Source organism: Pristiophorus japonicus, chromosome 6, assembly GCF_044704955.1.
Source record: "Pristiophorus japonicus isolate sPriJap1 chromosome 6, sPriJap1.hap1, whole genome shotgun sequence".
NCBI lineage: Eukaryota > Metazoa > Chordata > Chondrichthyes > Pristiophoridae > Pristiophorus > Pristiophorus japonicus.
The window spans coordinates 111,581,046-111,600,659 of record NC_091982.1 but is presented as its reverse complement, the minus strand read 5'-3'; the positions used below and the strand labels follow the sequence as shown (position 1 = coordinate 111,600,659).

At 60.9% G+C, this 19,614-nt stretch overlaps 1 protein-coding gene across 1 annotated transcript in view; it reads right to left on the bottom strand.

Moving 5' to 3' along the window:
- The window catches only part of LOC139265211 (2-Hydroxyacid oxidase 2-like), a 132,360-nt gene that overhangs the window by 89,612 nt on the left and 23,134 nt on the right, over window positions 1-19,614 (bottom strand). The window contains exon 2 of the mRNA XM_070882135.1: window positions 2,972-3,134. Coding sequence (XP_070738236.1) covers window positions 2,972-3,025 — 54 coding nt within the window. The 5' untranslated portion in view covers window positions 3,026-3,134. The remainder of the gene's footprint in view (window positions 1-2,971; window positions 3,135-19,614) is intronic.

Sequence of the window (19,614 nt, the reverse complement as noted above, 5' to 3'; positions counted from 1 at the left end):
CAAGCAGAGGGATCCTCAAGCAGAGGTTCCATTGCCTGGGCCACTCTGGTGGAGTGTTGTAGTACTTGCCTGAGCGGGTCTCCCTATTCGTGGTCATCTGCTGCATGCTTCACAACCTGGCAATTATGAGGGGCCAGCCGCTGGAGGTTGATCCAGCAGTAGCACCTCAGGAGGAGGTGCAGGAGGAGGAGGAGGAGGAGGAGGAGGCGGATGCGCGTCGCCAGCCACCCAGGAGGTGTCGTCGCCATCCCAACCCTGCAAGGGAAGTGCAGACCCATCTAATTGCTGCTCGGTTCCGATGAGTTAATGTCCACATCACCCTTCAGCTTTGCTTTCCCATGGTCCTCACAATAAGTCTTTTCATACATCATTGCCCACCGTCAAATGATACATCTGCCAGATATAGGAACACAAAATAAAGATTTATTACATAATAAAGAAAGGTGCAAAAACATACACATAATCATTTCTCACCCATGGGCATCTCCTTATAATTGCTCTGACGCAAACCTATCCTGTAACTACGCCGCAGTGTCTCCCCTGTGGCTGCATCATGGGCCTGGGAAGGCTGCTGTGTTTCCCTTGTAAAAGCTACAGATGTCCTTCTAAGATGCCCTTGACCAGCTCTGGCCCTGGAGACCAGCTAGAGACTGGGCAGCACCCTCCTTGGAGGATTCAGTCAGACTTGGCTCGGGCAATGCCAGCATGCTTGGTAGCAATGGCACAGTGACAGGTCTGGGGCCAGGAATGGTGCGATCCTGAGAGAACACATCATCATCCTAAGGAGCCTGTGCCACTTCCCGGGGGCAGCACATTACCAGCGGCACCAATCTGAGGGAGGTCAGGTCGGTGCTGTGGCGCCACACCGGAAGGTCCCCCGGGGCCCATGGTGTACCCAGCCGCGAAGGCATCACTGAGGTGTCGAGTGGCATCCAGCTGAGACTGCATGAGAGCAGCCAGAGTCTGAAAGCCACCAGAGATGACAGCAGTAAGATGCTCCGTGGCCTGTTGCATGAGAGCATTCTGAGCTTCCAGGGCAGTGGCCATCCTCTCCAATTCAGCACTGATACGCTCGTTCACTTGTGCCTGTGCTGCAATGGCATCATAGCTGGATCCGCACAGTCTCTCTGGGCGTCCACCATCGCCTGCACACTGGCAATAATGGGTTCCATGGTGCGTGCAGAGATGTCGACAATGTAGGAGGCAGACTCCTTCACGCTCCTGACCACTTTCGACAGCCTCTCCGGCACCCTTGCCACTGCCCCCAACATCTGGGAATGCATAGCCTCCATCCTTCTTTCAGCAACCAGTAACTAGTGGGGTGCCACAGGGATCAATGCTGGGACCCCAACTATTTACAATCTATATTAACGACTTGGAAGAAGGGATTGAGTGTAACGTAGCCAAGTTTGCTGACGATACAAAGATAGGAGGAAAAGCAATGTGTGAGGAGGATACAAAAAATCTGCAAAAGGACATAGACAGGCTAAGTGAGTGGGTAAAAATTTGGCAGATGGAGTATAATGTCAGAAAGTGTGAGGTCAAGCACTTTGGCAGAAAAAAATCAAAGAGCAAGTTATTATTTAAATGGAGAAAGATTGAAAAGTGCTGCAGTACAGCGGGACCTGGGGGTACTTGTGCATGAAACACAAAAGGATAGTATGCAGGTACAGCAAGTGATCAAGAAGGCCAATTGTATCTTGGCCTTTATTGCAAAGGGGATGGAGTATAAAAGCAGGGAAGTCTTGCTACAACCACACCTGGAATATTGCGTGCAGTTTTGGTTTCCATATTTACAAAACGATATACTTGCTTTGGACGCAGTTCAGGGAAGGTTCACTAGGTTGATTCCGGGGATGAGGGGGTTGACCTATGAGGAAAGGTTGAGTAGGTTGGGACACTACTCATTGGAATTCAGAAAAATGAGAGGTGATCTTATCGAAACGTATAAGATTATGAGGGGGCTTGACAAGGTGGATGCAGAGAGGATGTTTCCACTGATAGGGGAGACTAGAACTAGGGGGCATGATCTTAGAATAAGGGGCCACCCATTTAAAACTGAGATGAGGAGGAATTTCTTCTCTCAGAGAGTTGTAAATCTGTGGAATTCGCTGCCTCAGAGAGCTGTGGAAGCTGGGACATTGAATAAATTTAAGACAGAAATAGACAGTTTCTTAAACGATAAGGGAATAAGAGGTTATGGGGAGTGAGCAGGGAAGTGGAGCTGAGTCCATGATCGGATCGGCCATGATCTTATTGAATGGCAGAGCAGGCTCGAGGGGCCGTATGGCCTACTCCTGCTGCTATTTCTGATGTCCTTATGTTTTTATAAGTCCCAACATTGATGGACTCGTCTGAGTCTTCCTCAGCAGAACTCTCATGCGCACTCGCCCTCTGAAAAGATGGCACCTGAGGTTGCCTTTGCCCATCACCATGCTACAGCCTGCTAGGCCCCGGTGCAACACCCAGTGCAGACCCCTCTGCTATGTCTATTAGATTGGACCGTGTACTCCCAGTATTTGAGCTGGCGCGTGTGATTGTAGGAAGCAGTGACACGGTGCTGCCAGCAGTGTCCCCCTCTTCCTCTTCCTCATCTGATGTGGTACCTACAGATGGAGTAAGTTCCAGGCTCTCAATGTCCTCCAGGTTGTCAGGATCACCATGGCTGTCATTGCCCTCAAGGCTGTCCTCCTGGCTTCGCTTCTCATTCTCAACATCAGCTTCTCCCTGGCCTCGGCTGCCACTGCCCTCAAGTCTGCCTTGCCCTCCCACTTGCACCAGCACTAATGACCCTCACCTTGGCTCTCACTCGGCCTCTCTTCTGCAAGCAGCAATGGCACAAGGGCTAGTGTGAGGGGGAGGTGGGGAATTGATGCATGGAGGCTGCAACTTGCACACTTTCAGAAGGAAAGGCACAGTAGGCGCTGGCGCTTTCAGGGAGAGAGAGCATTAAAGGAGGGCCTTCACTTACCCATGCTGTCCACAGCGGGATCGGCAGTACCGCAGGCCACAGGGAAGGCAGCATACCTGCTCACTAGTGCCTCAACCCTCTCTTCCAATGGTATGAGGACCTGTATCTCTGCCTTACCACCACCAGTCCTCCTTTGCTCCATGCGATTGTGAGCAACCTTGGCCTGCAAAACAAAGAATGCTTGCTGAGTAGTAGCATCATGAGGCATCAGAAATGAGTGCACAAAAGTGTGTCCCTGGCATGCAGCTGTAACTGTGACATGAAAGGGAGCCTCTATCGGGAGAACACACACACACATATATATAGAGACCTCAACAATTAAATGCTGCTTCAGTGACTATATAATGAAGGTGGGAAATAAGAGAAGGATGAAGGAGAGGTTCGCAGATGGAAGGTCAGCTGTTGGTGGAACAGGTGCTCACTTTCATCAGATGAATGATGTCATTCATCCTTTTTCAGCATTGGGTGGGGGTGCGATCATGAATGGAGGTCCCTGAGACCTCTACAGCTATCTCTTTCCATGCATTAGCAAGCAATTTCTGAGTCGGTCTGCCTACATCGGGGCACAGGACTCACCTCCTTCCCTCCACAGCCTGCACTAGTAACTCCAGCTCAGCATCTGAGAAATGGGTTGCCCTCCTTACTACAGGTGAAGCAGCCATGGCCTTCACTGAAAGGCCTTCCCGGCTCAGGGCCTAGCTGAAAATGCAGGCCTTTAAGAAGGCCAGGGACCAGCTGGTTTATTAGCAGCAAATCACCAGTAGGTAAATTTCCCGCTCCAAACATCGCTCCCCTCTCCCCACCCACACCGCTCCAAACTCCACCCCATCTCCCTACCCACACCGCTCCAAACATCGCTCCCATCTCCCCACCCACACCGCTCCAAACTCCGTTCCCCTCTCCCCACCCACACCGCTCCAAACTCCGTTCCCATCTCCCCACCCACACTACTCCAAACTCCGCTCCCCTCTCCCCACCCACACTACTCCAAACTCCGCTCCCCTCTCCCCACCCACACTACTCCAAACTCCACTCCCCTCTCCCCACCCACACTACTCCAAACTCCGCTCCCCTCTCCCCACCCACACTACTCCAAACTCCGCTCTCCTCTCCCCACCCACACTACTCCAAACTCCGCTCCCCTCTCCCCACCCACACTACTCCAAACTCCAATCCCCTCTCCCCACCCACACCGCTCCAAACTCCACTCCCCTCTCCCCACCCACACTACTCCAAACTCCGCTCCCCTCTCCCCACCCACACTACTCCAAACTCCGCTCTCCTCTCCCCACCCACACTACTCCAAACTCCGCTCCCCTCTCCCCACCCACACTACTCCAAACTCCACTCCCCTCTCCCCACCCACACTACACCAAACTCCGCTCCCCTCTCCCCACCCACACTACTCCAAACTCCACTCCCCTCTCCCCACCCACACCGCTCCAAACTCCGAAACTCCGCTCCCCTCTCCCCACCCACACTACTCCAAACTCCGCTCCCCTCTCCCCACCCACACCGCTCCAAACTCCACTCCCCTCTCCCCACCCACACTGCTCCAAACCCCGAAACTCCGCTCCCCTCTCCCCACCCACGCTACTCCAAACACCGCTCCCCTCTTCCCACCCACACCGCTCCAAACACCACTCCCCTCTCCCCACCCACATCGCTCCAAACTCCACTCCCCTCTCGCCACCCACACCGCTCCAAACTCCGAAACTCCGCTCCCCTCTCCCCACCCACACTACTCCAAACACCGCTCCCCTCTTCCCACCCACACCGCTCCAAACACCACTCCCCTCTCCCCACCCACACCGCTCCAAACTCCACTCCCCTCTCCCCACCCACACCGCTTCAAACTCCATTCCCCTCTCCCCACCCACACCGCTTCAAACTCCATTCCCCTCTCCCCACCCACACCGCTCCAAACTCCGCTCTCCTCTCTCCACCCACACTACTCCAAACACCGCTCCCCTCTTCCCACCCACACCGCTCCAAACACCACTCCCCTCTCCCCACCCACACCGCTCCAAACTCCACTCCCCTCTCCCCACCCACACCGCTTCAAACTCCATTCCCCTCTCCCCACCCACACCGCTTCAAACTCCACTCCCCTCTCCCCACCCACACCGCTCCAAACATCGCTCCCATCTCCCCACCCACACCGCTCCAAAATCCGCTCCCCTCTCGCCACCCACACTACTCCAAACTCCGTTCCCCTCTCCCCACCCACACTACTCCAAACTCCGCTCTCCTCTCCCCACCCACACCGCTCCAAACTCCGTTCCCCTCTCCCCACCCACACTACTCCAAACTCCGCGCTCCTCTCCCCACCCACACCGCTCCAAACATTGCTCCCCTCTCCCCACCCACACCGCTCCAAACTCCACTCCCCTCTCTCCACCCACACCGCTCCAAACTCCGCTCTCCTCTCCCCACCCACACTGCTCCAAACTCCGCTCTCCTCTCCCCACCCACACTGCTCCAAACTCCACTCCCCTCTCCCCACCCACACCGCTCCAAACTCCGCTCCCCTCTCCCCACCCACACTACTCCAAACTGCTGATTCCCCTCTCCCCACCCACACCGCTCCAAACTCCGCACCCCTCTCCCCACCCACACTGCTCCAAACTGCCGATTCCCCTCTCTCCACCCACACCGCTCCAAACTCCGCTCCCCTCTCCCCACCCACACCGCTCCAAACTCCGCTCCCCTCTCCCCACCCACACTGTTCCAAACTCCGTTCCCCTCTCCCCACCCACACTGCTCCAAACTCCGCTCCCCTCTCCCCACCCACACAGCTCCAAACTCCACTCCCCTCTCCCCACCCACACTACTCCAAACTCCACTCCCCTCTCCCCACCCACACCGCTCCAAACTCCGAAACTCCGCTCCCCTCTCCCCACCCACACTACTCCAAACTCCGCTCCCCTCTCCCCACCCACACTACTCCAAACTCCGCTCCCCTCTCCCCACCCACACTACTCCAAACTCCGCTCCCCTCTCCCCACCCACACCGCTCCAAACTCCACTCCCCTCTCCCCACCCACACCGCTCCAAACTCCGAAACTCCGCTCCCCTCCCCCCAACCACACTACTCCAAACACCGCTCCCCTCTTCCCACCCACATCGCTCCAAACACCACTCCCCTCTCCCCACCCACACCGCTCCAAACTCCACTCCCCTCTCCCCACCCACACCGCTCCAAACTCCATTCCCCTCTCCCCACCCACACCGCTTCAAACTCCACTCCCCTCGCCCCACCCACACCGCTCCAAACTCTGCTCCCCTCTCTCCACCCATACTACTCCAAACTCCGTTCCCCTCTCCCCACCCACACTACTCCAAACTCCGCTCTCCTCTCCCCACCCACACCGCTCCAAACATTGCTCCCCTCTCCCCACCCACACCGCTCCAAACTCCTCTCCCCTCTCTCCACCCACACCGCTCCAAACTCCGCTCTCCTCTCCCCACCCACACTGCTCCAAACTCCGCTCTCCTCTCCCCACCCACACTGCTCCAAACTCCACTCCCCTCTCCCCACCCACACTGCTCCAAACTCCGCTCCCCTCTCCCCACCCACACCGCTCCAAACTGCCGATTCCCCTCTCCCCACCCACACTACTCCAAACTCTGCTCTCCTCTCCCCACCCACACCGCTCCAAACTCCGCTCCCCTCTCCCCACCCACACTACTCCAAACTCCGCTCTCCTCTCCCCACCCACACCGCTCCAAACATTGCTCCCCTCTCCCCACCCACACCGCTCCAAACTCCACTCCCCTCTCTCCACCCACACCGCTCCAAACTCCGCTCTCCTCTCCCCACCCACACTGCTTCAAACTCCGCTCCCCTCTCCCCACCCACACTGCTCCAAACTCCGCTCCCCTCTCCCCACCCACACTGTTCCAAACTCCACTCCCCTCTCCCCACCCACACTACTCCAAACTGCTGATTCCCCTCTCCCCACCCACACCGCTCCAAACTCCGCTCCCCTCTCCCCACCCACACTGCTCCAAACTGCCGATTCCCCTTTCTCCACCCACACCGCTCGAAACACCGCTCCCCTCTCCCCACCCACACTGCTCCAAACTGCCGATTCCCCTCTCTCCACCCACACCGCTCCAAACTCCGCTCCCCTCTCCCCACCCACACTGCTCCAAACTGCCGATTCCCCTCTCTCCACCCACACCGCTCCAAACTCCGCTCCCCTCTCCCCACCCACACTGCTCCAAACTGCCGATTCCCCTCTCTCCACCCACACCGCTCCAAACTCCGCTCCCCTCTCCCCACCCACACTGCTCCAAACTCCGCTCCCCTCTCCCCACCCACACTGTTCCAAACTCCACTCCCCTCTCCCCACCCACACTGCTCCAAACTCCACTCCCCTCTCCCCACCCACACTGCTCCAAACTCCGCTCCCCTCTCCCCACCCACACCGCTCCAAACTGCCGATTCCCCTCTCCCCACCCACACTGCTCCAAACTCTGCTCTCCTCTCCCCACCCACACTGCTCCAAACTCCGCTCCCCTCTCCCCACCCACACTACTCCAAACTGCCGATTCCCCTCTCCCCACCCACACCGCTCCAAACTCCGCTCCCCTCTCCCCACCCACACTGCTCCAAACTGCCGATTCCCCTCTCTCCACCCACACCGCTCCAAACTCCGCTCCCCTCTCCCCACCCACACTGCTCCAAACTCCGCTCCCCTCTCCCCACCCACACTGTTCCAAACTCCACTCCCCTCTCCCCACCCACACTACTCCAAACTCCGCGCCCCTCTCCCCACCCACACTGTTCCAAACTCCGCTCCCCTCTCCCCACCCACTCTGTTCCAAACTCCACTCCCCTCTCCCCACCCACACTGCTCCAAACTCCGCTCCCCTCTCCCCACCCACACTACTCCAAACTCCGCTCTCCTCTCCCCACCCACACTACTCCAAACTCCGCTCCCCTCTCCCCACCCACACTACTCCAAACTCCACTCCCCTCTCCCCACCCACACCGCTCCAAACTCCGAAACTCCGCTCCCCTCTCCCCACCCACACTACTCCAAACTCCGCTCCCCTCTCCCCACCCACACCGCTCCAAACTCCACTCCCCTCTCCCGACCCACACCGCTCCAAACCCCGAAACTCCGCTCCCCTCTCCCCACCCACACGACTCCAAACACCGCTCCCCTCTTCCCACCCACACCGCTCCAAACACCACTCCCCTCTCCCCACCCACACCGCTCCAAACTCCACTCCCCTCTCCCCACCCACACCGCTCCAAACTCCGAAACTCCGCTCCCCTCTCCCCACCCACACTACTCCAAACACCGCTCCCCTCTTCCCACCCACACCGCTCCAAACACCACTCCCCTCTCCCCACCCACACCGCTCCAAACTCCACTCCCCTCTCCCCACCCACACCGCTTCAAACTCCATTCCCCTCTCCCCACCCACACCGCTTCAAACTCCATTCCCCTCTCCCCACCCACACCGCTCCAAACTCCGCTCTCCTCTCTCCACCCACACTACTCCAAACACCGCTCCCCTCTTCCCACCCACACCGCTCCAAACACCACTCCCCTCTCCCCACCCACACCGCTCCAAACTCCACTCCCCTCTCCCCACCCACACCGCTTCAAACTCCATTCCCCTCTCCCCACCCACACCGTTTCAAACTCCACTCCCCTCTCCCCACCCACACCGCTCCAAACATCGCTCCCATCTCCCCACCCACACCGCTCCAAAATCCGCTCCCCTCTCTCCACCCACACTACTCCAAACTCCGTTCCCCTCTCCCCACCCACACTACTCCAAACTCCGCTCTCCTCTCCCCACCCACACCGCTCCAAACTCCGTTCCCCTCTCCCCACCCACACTACTCCAAACTCCGCGCCCCTCTCCCCACCCACACTGTTCCAAACTCCGCTCCCCTCTCCCCACCCACTCTGTTCCAAACTCCACTCCCCTCTCCCCACCCACACTGCTCCAAACTCCGCTCCCCTCTCCCCACCCACACTACTCCAAACTCCGCTCTCCTCTCCCCACCCACACTACTCCAAACTCCGCTCCCCTCTCCCCACCCACACTACTCCAAACTCCACTCCCCTCTCCCCACCCACACCGCTCCAAACTCCGAAACTCCGCTCCCCTCTCCCCACCCACACTACTCCAAACTCCGCTCCCCTCTCCCCACCCACACCGCTCCAAACTCCACTCCCCTCTCCCCACCCACACCGCTCCAAACCCCGAAACTCCGCTCCCCTCTCCCCACCCACACTACTCCAAACACCGCTCCCCTCTTCCCACCCACACCGCTCCAAACACCACTCCCCTCTCTCCACCCACACCGCTCCAAACTCCGCTCCCCTCTCCCCACCCACACTGCTCCAAACTCCGCTCCCCTCTCCCCACCCACACTGTTCCAAACTCCACTCCACTCTCCCCACCCACACTACTCCAAACTCCGCGCCCCTCTCCCCACACACACTGTTCCAAACTCCGCTCCCCTCTCCCCACCCACTCTGTTCCAAACTCCACTCCCCTCTCCCCACCCACACTACTCCAAACTCCGCTCCCCTCTCCCCACCCACACCGCTCCAAACTCCACTCCCCTCTCCCCACCCACACCGCTCCAAACTCCGAAACTCCGCTCCCCTCTCCCCACCCACACTACTCCAAACTCCGCTCCCCTCTCCCCACCCACACCGCTCCAAACTCCACTCCCCTCTCCCCACCCACACTGCTCCAAACCCCGAAACTCCGCTCCCCTCTCCCCACCCACACTACTCCAAACACCGCTCCCCTCTTCCCACCCACACCGCTCCAAACACCACTCCCCTCTCCCCACCCACACCGCTCCAAACTCCACTCCCCTCTCCCCACCCACACCGCTCCAAACTCCGAAACTCCGCTCCCCTCTCCCCACCCACACTACTCCAAACACCGCTCCCCTCTTCCCACCCACACCGCTCCAAACACCACTCCCCTCTCCCCACCCACACCGCTCCAAACTCCACTCCCCTCTCCCCACCCACACCGCTTCAAACTCCATTCCCCTCTCCCCACCCACACCGCTTCAAACTCCATTCCCCTCTCCCCACCCACACCGCTCCAAACTCCGCTCTCCTCTCTCCACCCACACTACTCCAAACACCGCTCCCCTCTTCCCACCCACACCGCTCCAAACTCCACTCCCCTCTCCCCACCCACACCACTTCAAACTCCATTCCCCTCTCCCCACCCACACCGTTTCAAACTCCACTCCCCTCTCCCCACCCACACCGCTCCAAACATCGCTCCCATCTCCCCACCCACACCGCTCCAAAATCCGCTCCCCTCTCTCCACCCACACTACTCCAAACTCCGTTCCCCTCTCCCCACCCACACTACTCCAAACTCCGCTCTCCTCTCCCCACCCACACCGCTCCAAACTCCGTTCCCCTCTCCCCACCCACACTACTCCAAACTCCGCGCCCCTCTCCCCACCCACACTGTTCCAAACTCCGCTCCCCTCTCCCCACCCACTCTGTTCCAAACTCCACTCCCCTCTCCCCACCCACACTGCTCCAAACTCCGCTCCCCTCTCCCCACCCACACTACTCCAAACTCCGCTCTCCTCTCCCCACCCACACTACTCCAAACTCCGCTCCCCTCTCCCCACCCACACTACTCCAAACTCCACTCCCCTCTCCCCACCCACACCGCTCCAAACTCCGAAACTCCGCTCCCCTCTCCCCACCCACACTACTCCAAACTCCGCTCCCCTCTCCCCACCCACACCGCTCCAAACTCCACTCCCCTCTCCCCACCCACACCGCTCCAAACCCCGAAACTCCGCTCCCCTCTCCCCACCCACACTACTCCAAACACCGCTCCCCTCTTCCCACCCACACCGCTCCAAACACCACTCCCCTCTCTCCACCCACACCGCTCCAAACTCCGCTCCCCTCTCCCCACCCACACTGCTCCAAACTCCGCTCCCCTCTCCCCACCCACACTGTTCCAAACTCCACTCCCCTCTCCCCACCCACACTACTCCAAACTCCGCGCCCCTCTCCCCACCCACACTGTTCCAAACTCCGCTCCCCTCTCCCCACCCACTCTGTTCCAAACTCCACTCCCCTCTCCCCACCCACACTACTCCAAACTCTGCTCCCCTCTCCCCACCCACACCGCTCCAAACTCCACTCCCCTCTCCCCACCCACACCGCTCCAAACTCCGAAACTCCGCTCCCCTCTCCCCACCCACACTACTCCAAACTCCGCTCCCCTCTCCCCACCCACACCGCTCCAAACTCCACTCCCCTCTCCCCACCCACACTGCTCCAAACCCCGAAACTCCGCTCCCCTCTCCCCACCCACACTACTCCAAACACCGCTCCCCTCTTCCCACCCACACCGCTCCAAACACCACTCCCCTCTCCCCACCCACACCGCTCCAAACTCCACTCCCCTCTCCCCACCCACACCGCTCCAAACTCCGAAACTCCGCTCCCCTCTCCCCACCCACACTACTCCAAACACCGCTCCCCTCTTCCCACCCACACCGCTCCAAACACCACTCCCCTCTCCCCACCCACACCGCTCCAAACTCCACTCCCCTCTCCCCACCCACACCGCTTCAAACTCCATTCCCCTCTCCCCACCCACACCGCTTCAAACTCCATTCCCCTCACCCCACCCACACCGCTCCAAACTCCGCTCTCCTCTCTCCACCCACACTACTCCAAACACCGCTCCCCTCTTCCCACCCACACCGCTCCACACAGCACTCCCCTCTCCCCACCCACACCGCTCCAAACTCCACTCCCCTCTCCCCACCCACACCGCTTCAAACTCCATTCCCCTCTCCCCACCCACACCGCTTCAAACTCCACTCCCCTCTCCCCACCCACACCGCTCCAAACATCGCTCCCATCTCCCCACCCACACCGCTCCAAAATCCGCTCCCCTCTCTCCACCCACACTACTCCAAACTCCGTTCCCCTCTCCCCACCCACACTACTCCAAACTCCGCTCTCCTCTCCCCACCCACACCGCTCCAAACTCCGTTCCCCTCTCCCCACCCACACTACTCCAAACTCCGCTCTCCTCTCCCCACCCACACCGCTCCAAACATTGCTCCCCTCTCCCCACCCACACCGCTCCAAACTCCACTCCCCTCTCTCCACCCACACCGCTCCAAACTCCGCTCTCCTCTCCCCACCCACACTGCTCCAAACTCCGCTCTCCTCTCCCCACCCACACTGCTCCAAACTCCACTCCCCTCTCCCCACCCACACCGCTCCAAACTCCGCTCCCCTCTCCCCACCCACACTACTCCAAACTGCTGATTCCCCTCTCCCCACCCACACCGCTCCAAACTCCGCTCCCCTCTCCCCACCCACACTGCTCCAAACTGCCGATTCCCCTCTCTCCACCCACACCGCTCCAAACTCCGCTCCCCTCTCCCCACCCACACCGCTCCAAACTCCGCTCCCCTCTCCCCACCCACACTGTTCCAAACTCCGTTCCCCTCTCCCCACCCACACTGCTCCAAACTCTGCTCCCCTCTCCCCACCCACACAGCTCCAAACTCCACTCCCCTCTCCCCACCCACACTACTCCAAACTCCACTCCCCTCTCCCCACCCACACCGCTCCAAACTCCGAAACTCCGCTCCCCTCTCCCCACCCACACTACTCCAAACTCCGCTCCCCTCTCCCCACCCACACTACTCCAAACTCCACTCCCCTCTCCCCACCCACACTACTCCAAACTCCGCTCCCCTCTCCCCACCCACACTACTCCAAACTCCGCTCCCCTCTCCCCACCCACACCGCTCCAAACTCCACTCCCCTCTCCCCACCCACACCGCTCCAAACTCCGAAACTCCGCTCCCCTCCCCCCAACCACACTACTCCAAACACCGCTCCCCTCTTCCCACCCACACCGCTCCAAACACCACTCCCCTCTCCCCACCCACACCGCTCCAAACTCCACTCCCCTCTCCCCACCCACACCGCTCCAAACTCCATTCCCCTCTCCCCAGCCACACCGCTTCAAACTCCACTCCCCTCTCCCCACCCACACCGCTCCAAACTCTGCTCCCCTCTCTCCACCCATACTACTCCAAACTCCGTTCCCCCCTCCCCACCCACACTACTCCAAACTCCGCTCTCCTCTCCCCACCCACACCGCTCCAAACATTGCTCCCCTCTCCCCACCCACACCGCTCCAAACTCCACTCCCCTCTCTCCACCCACACCGCTCCAAACTCCGCTCTCCTCTCCCCACCCACACTGCTCCAAACTCCGCTCTCCTCTCCCCACCCACACTGCTCCAAACTCCACTCCCCTCTCCCCACCCACACTGCTCCAAACTCCGCTCCCCTCTCCCCACCCACACCGCTCCAAACTGCCGATTCCCCTCTCCCCACCCACACTACTCCAAACTCTGCTCTCCTCTCCCCACCCACACCGCTCCAAACTCCGCTCCCCTCTCCCCACCCACACTACTCCAAACTCCGCTCTCCTCTCCCCACCCACACCGCTCCAAACATTGCTCCCCTCTCCCCACCCACACCGCTCCAAACTCCACTCCCCTCTCTCCACCCACACCGCTCCAAACTCCGCTCTCCTCTCCCCACCCACACCGCTCCAAACTCCACTCCCCTCTCTCCACCCACACCGCTCCAAACTCCGCTCTCCTCTCCCCACCCACACTGCTTCAAACTCCGCTCCCCTCTCCCCACCCACACTGCTCCAAACTCCGCTCCCCTCTCCCCACCCACACTGTTCCAAACTCCACTCCCCTCTCCCCACCCACACTACTCCAAACTGCTGATTCCCCTCTCCCCACCCACACCGCTCCAAACTCCGCTCCCCTCTCCCCACCCACACTGCTCCAAACTGCCGATTCCCCTTTCTCCACCCACACCGCTCGAAACACCGCTCCCCTCTCCCCACCCACACTGCTCCAAACTGCCGATTCCCCTCTCTCCACCCACACCGCTCCAAACTCCGCTCCCCTCTCCCCACCCACACTGCTCCAAACTGCCGATTCCCCTCTCTCCACCCACACCGCTCCAAACTCCGCTCCCCTCTCCCCACCCACACTGCTCCAAACTGCCGATTCCCCTCTCTCCACCCACACCGCTCCAAACTCCGCTCCCCTCTCCCCACCCACACTGCTCCAAACTCCGCTCCCCTCTCCCCACCCACACTGTTCCAAACTCCACTCCCCTCTCCCCACCCACACTGCTCCAAACTCCACTCCCCTCTCCCCACCCACACTGCTCCAAACTCCGCTCCCCTCTCCCCACCCACACCGCTCCAAACTGCCGATTCCCCTCTCCCCACCCACACTGCTCCAAACTCCGCTCCCCTCTCCCCACCCACACCGCTCCAAACTGCCGATTCCCCTCTCCCCACCCACACTGCTCCAAACTCTGCTCTCCTCTCCCCACCCACACTGCTCCAAACTCCGCTCCCCTCTCCCCACCCACACTACTCCAAACTGCCGATTCCCCTCTCCCCACCCACACCGCTCCAAACTCCGCTCCCCTCTCCCCACCCACACTGCTCCAAACTGCCGATTCCCCTCTCTCCACCCACACCGCTCCAAACTCCGCTCCCCTCTCCCCACCCACACTGCTCCAAACTGCCGATTCCCCTCTCTCCACCCACACCGCTCCAAACTCCGCTCCCCTCTCCCCACCCACACTGCTCCAAACTCCGCTCCCCTCTCCCCACCCACACTGTTCCAAACTCCACTCCCCTCTCCCCACCCACACTACTCCAAACTCCGCGCCCCTCTCCCCACCCACACTGTTCCAAACTCCGCTCCCCTCTCCCCACCCACTCTGTTCCAAACTCCACTCCCCTCTCCCCACCCACACTGCTCCAAACTCCGCTCCCCTCTCCCCACCCACACTACTCCAAACTCCGCTCTCCTCTCCCCACCCACACTACTCCAAACTCCGCTCCCCTCTCCCCACCCACACTACTCCAAACTCCACTCCCCTCTCCCCACCCACACCGCTCCAAACTCCGAAACTCCGCTCCCCTCTCCCCACCCACACTACTCCAAACTCCGCTCCCCTCTCCCCACCCACACCGCTCCAAACTCCGCTCCCCTCTCCCCACCCACACTGCTCCAAACTGCCGATTCCCCTCTCTCCACCCACACCGCTCCAAACTCCGCTCCCCTCTCCCCACCCACACTGCTCCAAACTGCCGATTCCCCTCTCTCCACCCACACCGCTCCAAACTCCGCTCCCCTCTCCCCACCCACACTGCTCCAAACTCCGCTCCCCTCTCCCCACCCACACTGTTCCAAACTCCACTCCCCTCTCCCCACCCACACTACTCCAAACTCCGCGCCCCTCTCCCCACCCACACTGTTCCAAACTCCGCTCCCCTCTCCCCACCCACTCTGTTCCAAACTCCACTCCCCTCTCCCCACCCACACTGCTCCAAACTCCGCTCCCCTCTCCCCACCCACACTACTCCAAACTCCGCTCTCCTCTCCCCACCCACACTACTCCAAACTCCGCTCCCCTCTCCCCACCCACACTACTCCAAACTCCACTCCCCTCTCCCCACCCACACCGCTCCAAACTCCGAAACTCCGCTCCCCTCTCCCCACCCACACTACTCCAAACTCCGCTCCCCTCTCCCCACCCACACCGCTCCAAACTCCACTCCCCTCTCCCCACCCACACCGCTCCAAACCCCGAAACTCCGCTCCCCTCTCCCCACCCACACTACTCCAAACACCGCTCCCCTCTTCCCACCCACACCGCTCCAAACACCACTCCCCTCTCCCCACCCACACCGCTCCAAACTCCACTCCCCTCTCCCCACCCACACCGCTCCAAACTCCGAAACTCCGCTCCCCTCTCCCCACCCACACTACTCCAAACACCGCTCCCCTCTTCCCACCCACACCGCTCCAAACACCACTCCCCTCTCCCCACCCACACCGCTTCAAACTCCATTCCCCTCTCCCCACCCACACCGCTTCAAACTCCATTCCCCTCTCCCCACCCACACCGCTCCAAACTCCGCTCTCCTCTCCCCACTCACTCTGTTCCAAACTCCACTCCCCTCTCCCCACCCACACTGCTCCAAACTCCGCTCCCCTCTCCCCACCCACACTACTCCAAACTGCCGATTCCCCTCTCCCCACCCACACCGCTCCAAACTCCGCTCCCCTCTCCCCACCCACACTGCTCCAAGCTGCCGATTCCCCTCTCTCCACCCACACCGCTCCAAACTCCGCTCCCCTCTCCCCACCCACACTGCTCCAAACTGCCGATTCCCCTCTCTCCACCCACACCGCTCCAAACTCCGCTCCCCTCTCCCCACCCACACTGCTCCAAACTCCGCTCCCCTCTCCCCACCCACACTGTTCCAAACTCCACTCCCCTCTCCCCACCCACACTACTCCAAACTCCGCGCCCCTCTCCCCACCCACACTGTTCCAAACTCCGCTCCCCTCTCCCCACCCACTCTGTTCCAAACTCCACTCCCCTCTCCCCACCCACACTGCTCCAAACTCCGCTCCCCTCTCCCCACCCACACTACTCCAAACTCCGCTCTCCTCTCCCCACCCACACTACTCCAAACTCCGCTCCCCTCTCCCCACCCACACTACTCCAAACTCCACTCCCCTCTCCCCACCCACACCGCTCCAAACTCCGAAACTCCGCTCCCCTCTCCCCACCCACACTACTCCAAACACCGCTCCCCTCTTCCCACCCACACCGCTCCAAACACCACTCCCCTCTCCCCACCCACACCGCTCCAAACTCCACTCCCCTCTCCCCACCCACACCGCTCCAAACTCCGAAACTCCGCTCCCCTCTCCCCACCCACACTACTCCAAACACCGCTCCCCTCTTCCCACCCACACCGCTCCAAACACCACTCCCCTCTCCCCACCCACACCGCTTCAAACTCCATTCCCCTCTCCCCACCCACACCGCTTCAAACTCCATTCCCCTCTCCCCACCCACACCGCTCCAAACTCCGCTCTCCTCTCCCCACTCACTCTGTTCCAAACTCCACTCCCCTCTCCCCACCCACACTGCTCCAAACTCCGCTCCCCTCTCCCCACCCACACTACTCCAAACTGCCGATTCCCCTCTCCCCACCCACACCGCTCCAAACTCCGCTCCCCTCTCCCCACCCACACTGCTCCAAGCTGCCGATTCCCCTCTCTCCACCCACACCGCTCCAAACTCCGCTCCCCTCTCCCCACCCACACTGCTCCAAACTGCCGATTCCCCTCTCTCCACCCACACCGCTCCAAACTCCGCTCCCCTCTCCCCACCCACACTGCTCCAAACTCCGCTCCCCTCTCCCCACCCACACTGTTCCAAACTCCACTCCCCTCTCCCCACCCACACTACTCCAAACTCCGCGCCCCTCTCCCCACCCACACTGTTCCAAACTCCGCTCCCCTCTCCCCACCCACTCTGTTCCAAACTCCACTCCCCTCTCCCCACCCACACTGCTCCAAACTCCGCTCCCCTCTCCCCACCCACACTACTCCAAACTCCGCTCTCCTCTCCCCACCCACACTACTCCAAACTCCGCTCCCCTCTCCCCACCCACACTACTCCAAACTCCACTCCCCTCTCCCCACCCACACCGCTCCAAACTCCGAAACTCCGCTCCCCTCTCCCCACCCACACTACTCCAAACTCCGCTCCCCTCTCCCCACCCACACCGCTCCAAACTCCGCTCCCCTCTCCCCACCCACACTGCTCCAAACTGCCGATTCCCCTCTCTCCACCCACACCGCTCCAAACTCCGCTCCCCTCTCCCCACCCACACTGCTCCAAACTGCCGATTCCCCTCTCTCCACCCACACCGCTCCAAACTCCGCTCCCCTCTCCCCACCCACACTGCTCCAAACTCCGCTCCCCTCTCCCCACCCACACTGTTCCAAACTCCACTCCCCTCTCCCCACCCACACTACTCCAAACTCCGCGCCCCTCTCCCCACCCACACTGTTCCAAACTCCGCTCCCCTCTCCCCACCCACTCTGTTCCAAACTCCACTCCCCTCTCCCCACCCACACTGCTCCAAACTCCGCTCCCCTCTCCCCACCCACACTACTCCAAACTCCGCTCTCCTCTCCCCACCCACACTACTCCAAACTCCGCTCCCCTCTCCCCACCCACACTACTCCAAACTCCACTCCCCTCTCCCCACCCACACCGCTCCAAACTCCGAAACTCCGCTCCCCTCTCCCCACCCACACTACTCCAAACTCCGCTCCCCTCTCCCCACCCACACCGCTCCAAACTCCACTCCCCTCTCCCCACCCACACCGCTCCAAACCCCGAAACTCCGCTCCCCTCTCCCCACCCACACTACTCCAAACACCGCTCCCCTCTTCCCACCCACACCGCTCCAAACACCACTCCCCTCTCCCCACCCACACCGCTCCAAACTCCACTCCCCTCTCCCCACCCACACCGCTCCAAACTCCGAAACTCCGTTCCCCTCTCCCCACCCACACTACTCCAAACTCCGCTCTCCTCTCCCCACCCACACCGCTCCAAACTCCGTTCCCCTCTCCCCACCCACACTACTCCAAACTCCGCGCCCCTCTCCCCACCCACACTGTTCCAAACTCCGCTCCCCTCTCCCCACTCACTCTGTTCCAAACTCCACTCCCCTCTCCCCACCCACACTGCTCCAAACTCCGCTCCCCTCTCCCCACCCACACTACTCCAAACTCCGCTCTCCTCTCCCCACCCACACTACTCCAAACTCCGCTCCCCTCTCCCCACCCACACAACTCCAAACTCCACTCCCCTCTCCCCACCCACACCGCTCTAAACTCCGAAACTCCGCTCCCCTCTCCCCACCCACACTACTCCAACTCCGCTCCCCTCTCCCCACCCACACCGCTCCAAACTCCACTCCCCTCTCCCCACCCACACCGCTCCAAACCCCGAAACTCCGCTCCCCTCTCCCCACCCACACTACTCCAAACACCGCTCCCCTCTTCCCACCCACACCGCTCCAAACACCACTCCCCTCTCTCCACCCACACCGCTCCAAACTCCGCTCCCCTCTCTCCACCCACACTGCTCCAAACTCCGCTCCCCTCTCCCCACCCACACTGTTCCAAACTCCACTCCCCTCTCCCCACCCACACTACTCCAAACTCCGCGCCCCTCTCCCCACCCACACTGTTCCAAACTCCGCTCCCCTCTCCCCACCCACTCTGTTCCAAACTCCACTCCCCTCTCCCCACCCACACTACTCCAAACTCCGCTCCCCTCTCCCCACCCACACCGCTCCAAACTCCACTCCCCTCTCCCCACCCACACCGCTCCAAACTCCGAAACTCCGCTCCCCTCTCCCCACCCACACTACTCCAAACTCCGCTCCCCTCTCCCCACCCACACCGCTCCAAACTCCACTCCCCTCTCCCCACCCACACTGCTCCAAACCCCGAAACTCCGCTCCCCTCTCCCCACCCACACTACTCCAAACACCGCTCCCCTCTTCCCACCCACACCGCTCCAAACACCACTCCCCTCTCCCCACCCACACCGCTCCAAACTCCACTCCCCTCTCCCCACCCACACCGCTCCAAACTCCGAAACTCCGCTCCCCTCTCCCCACCCACACTACTCCAAACACCGCTCC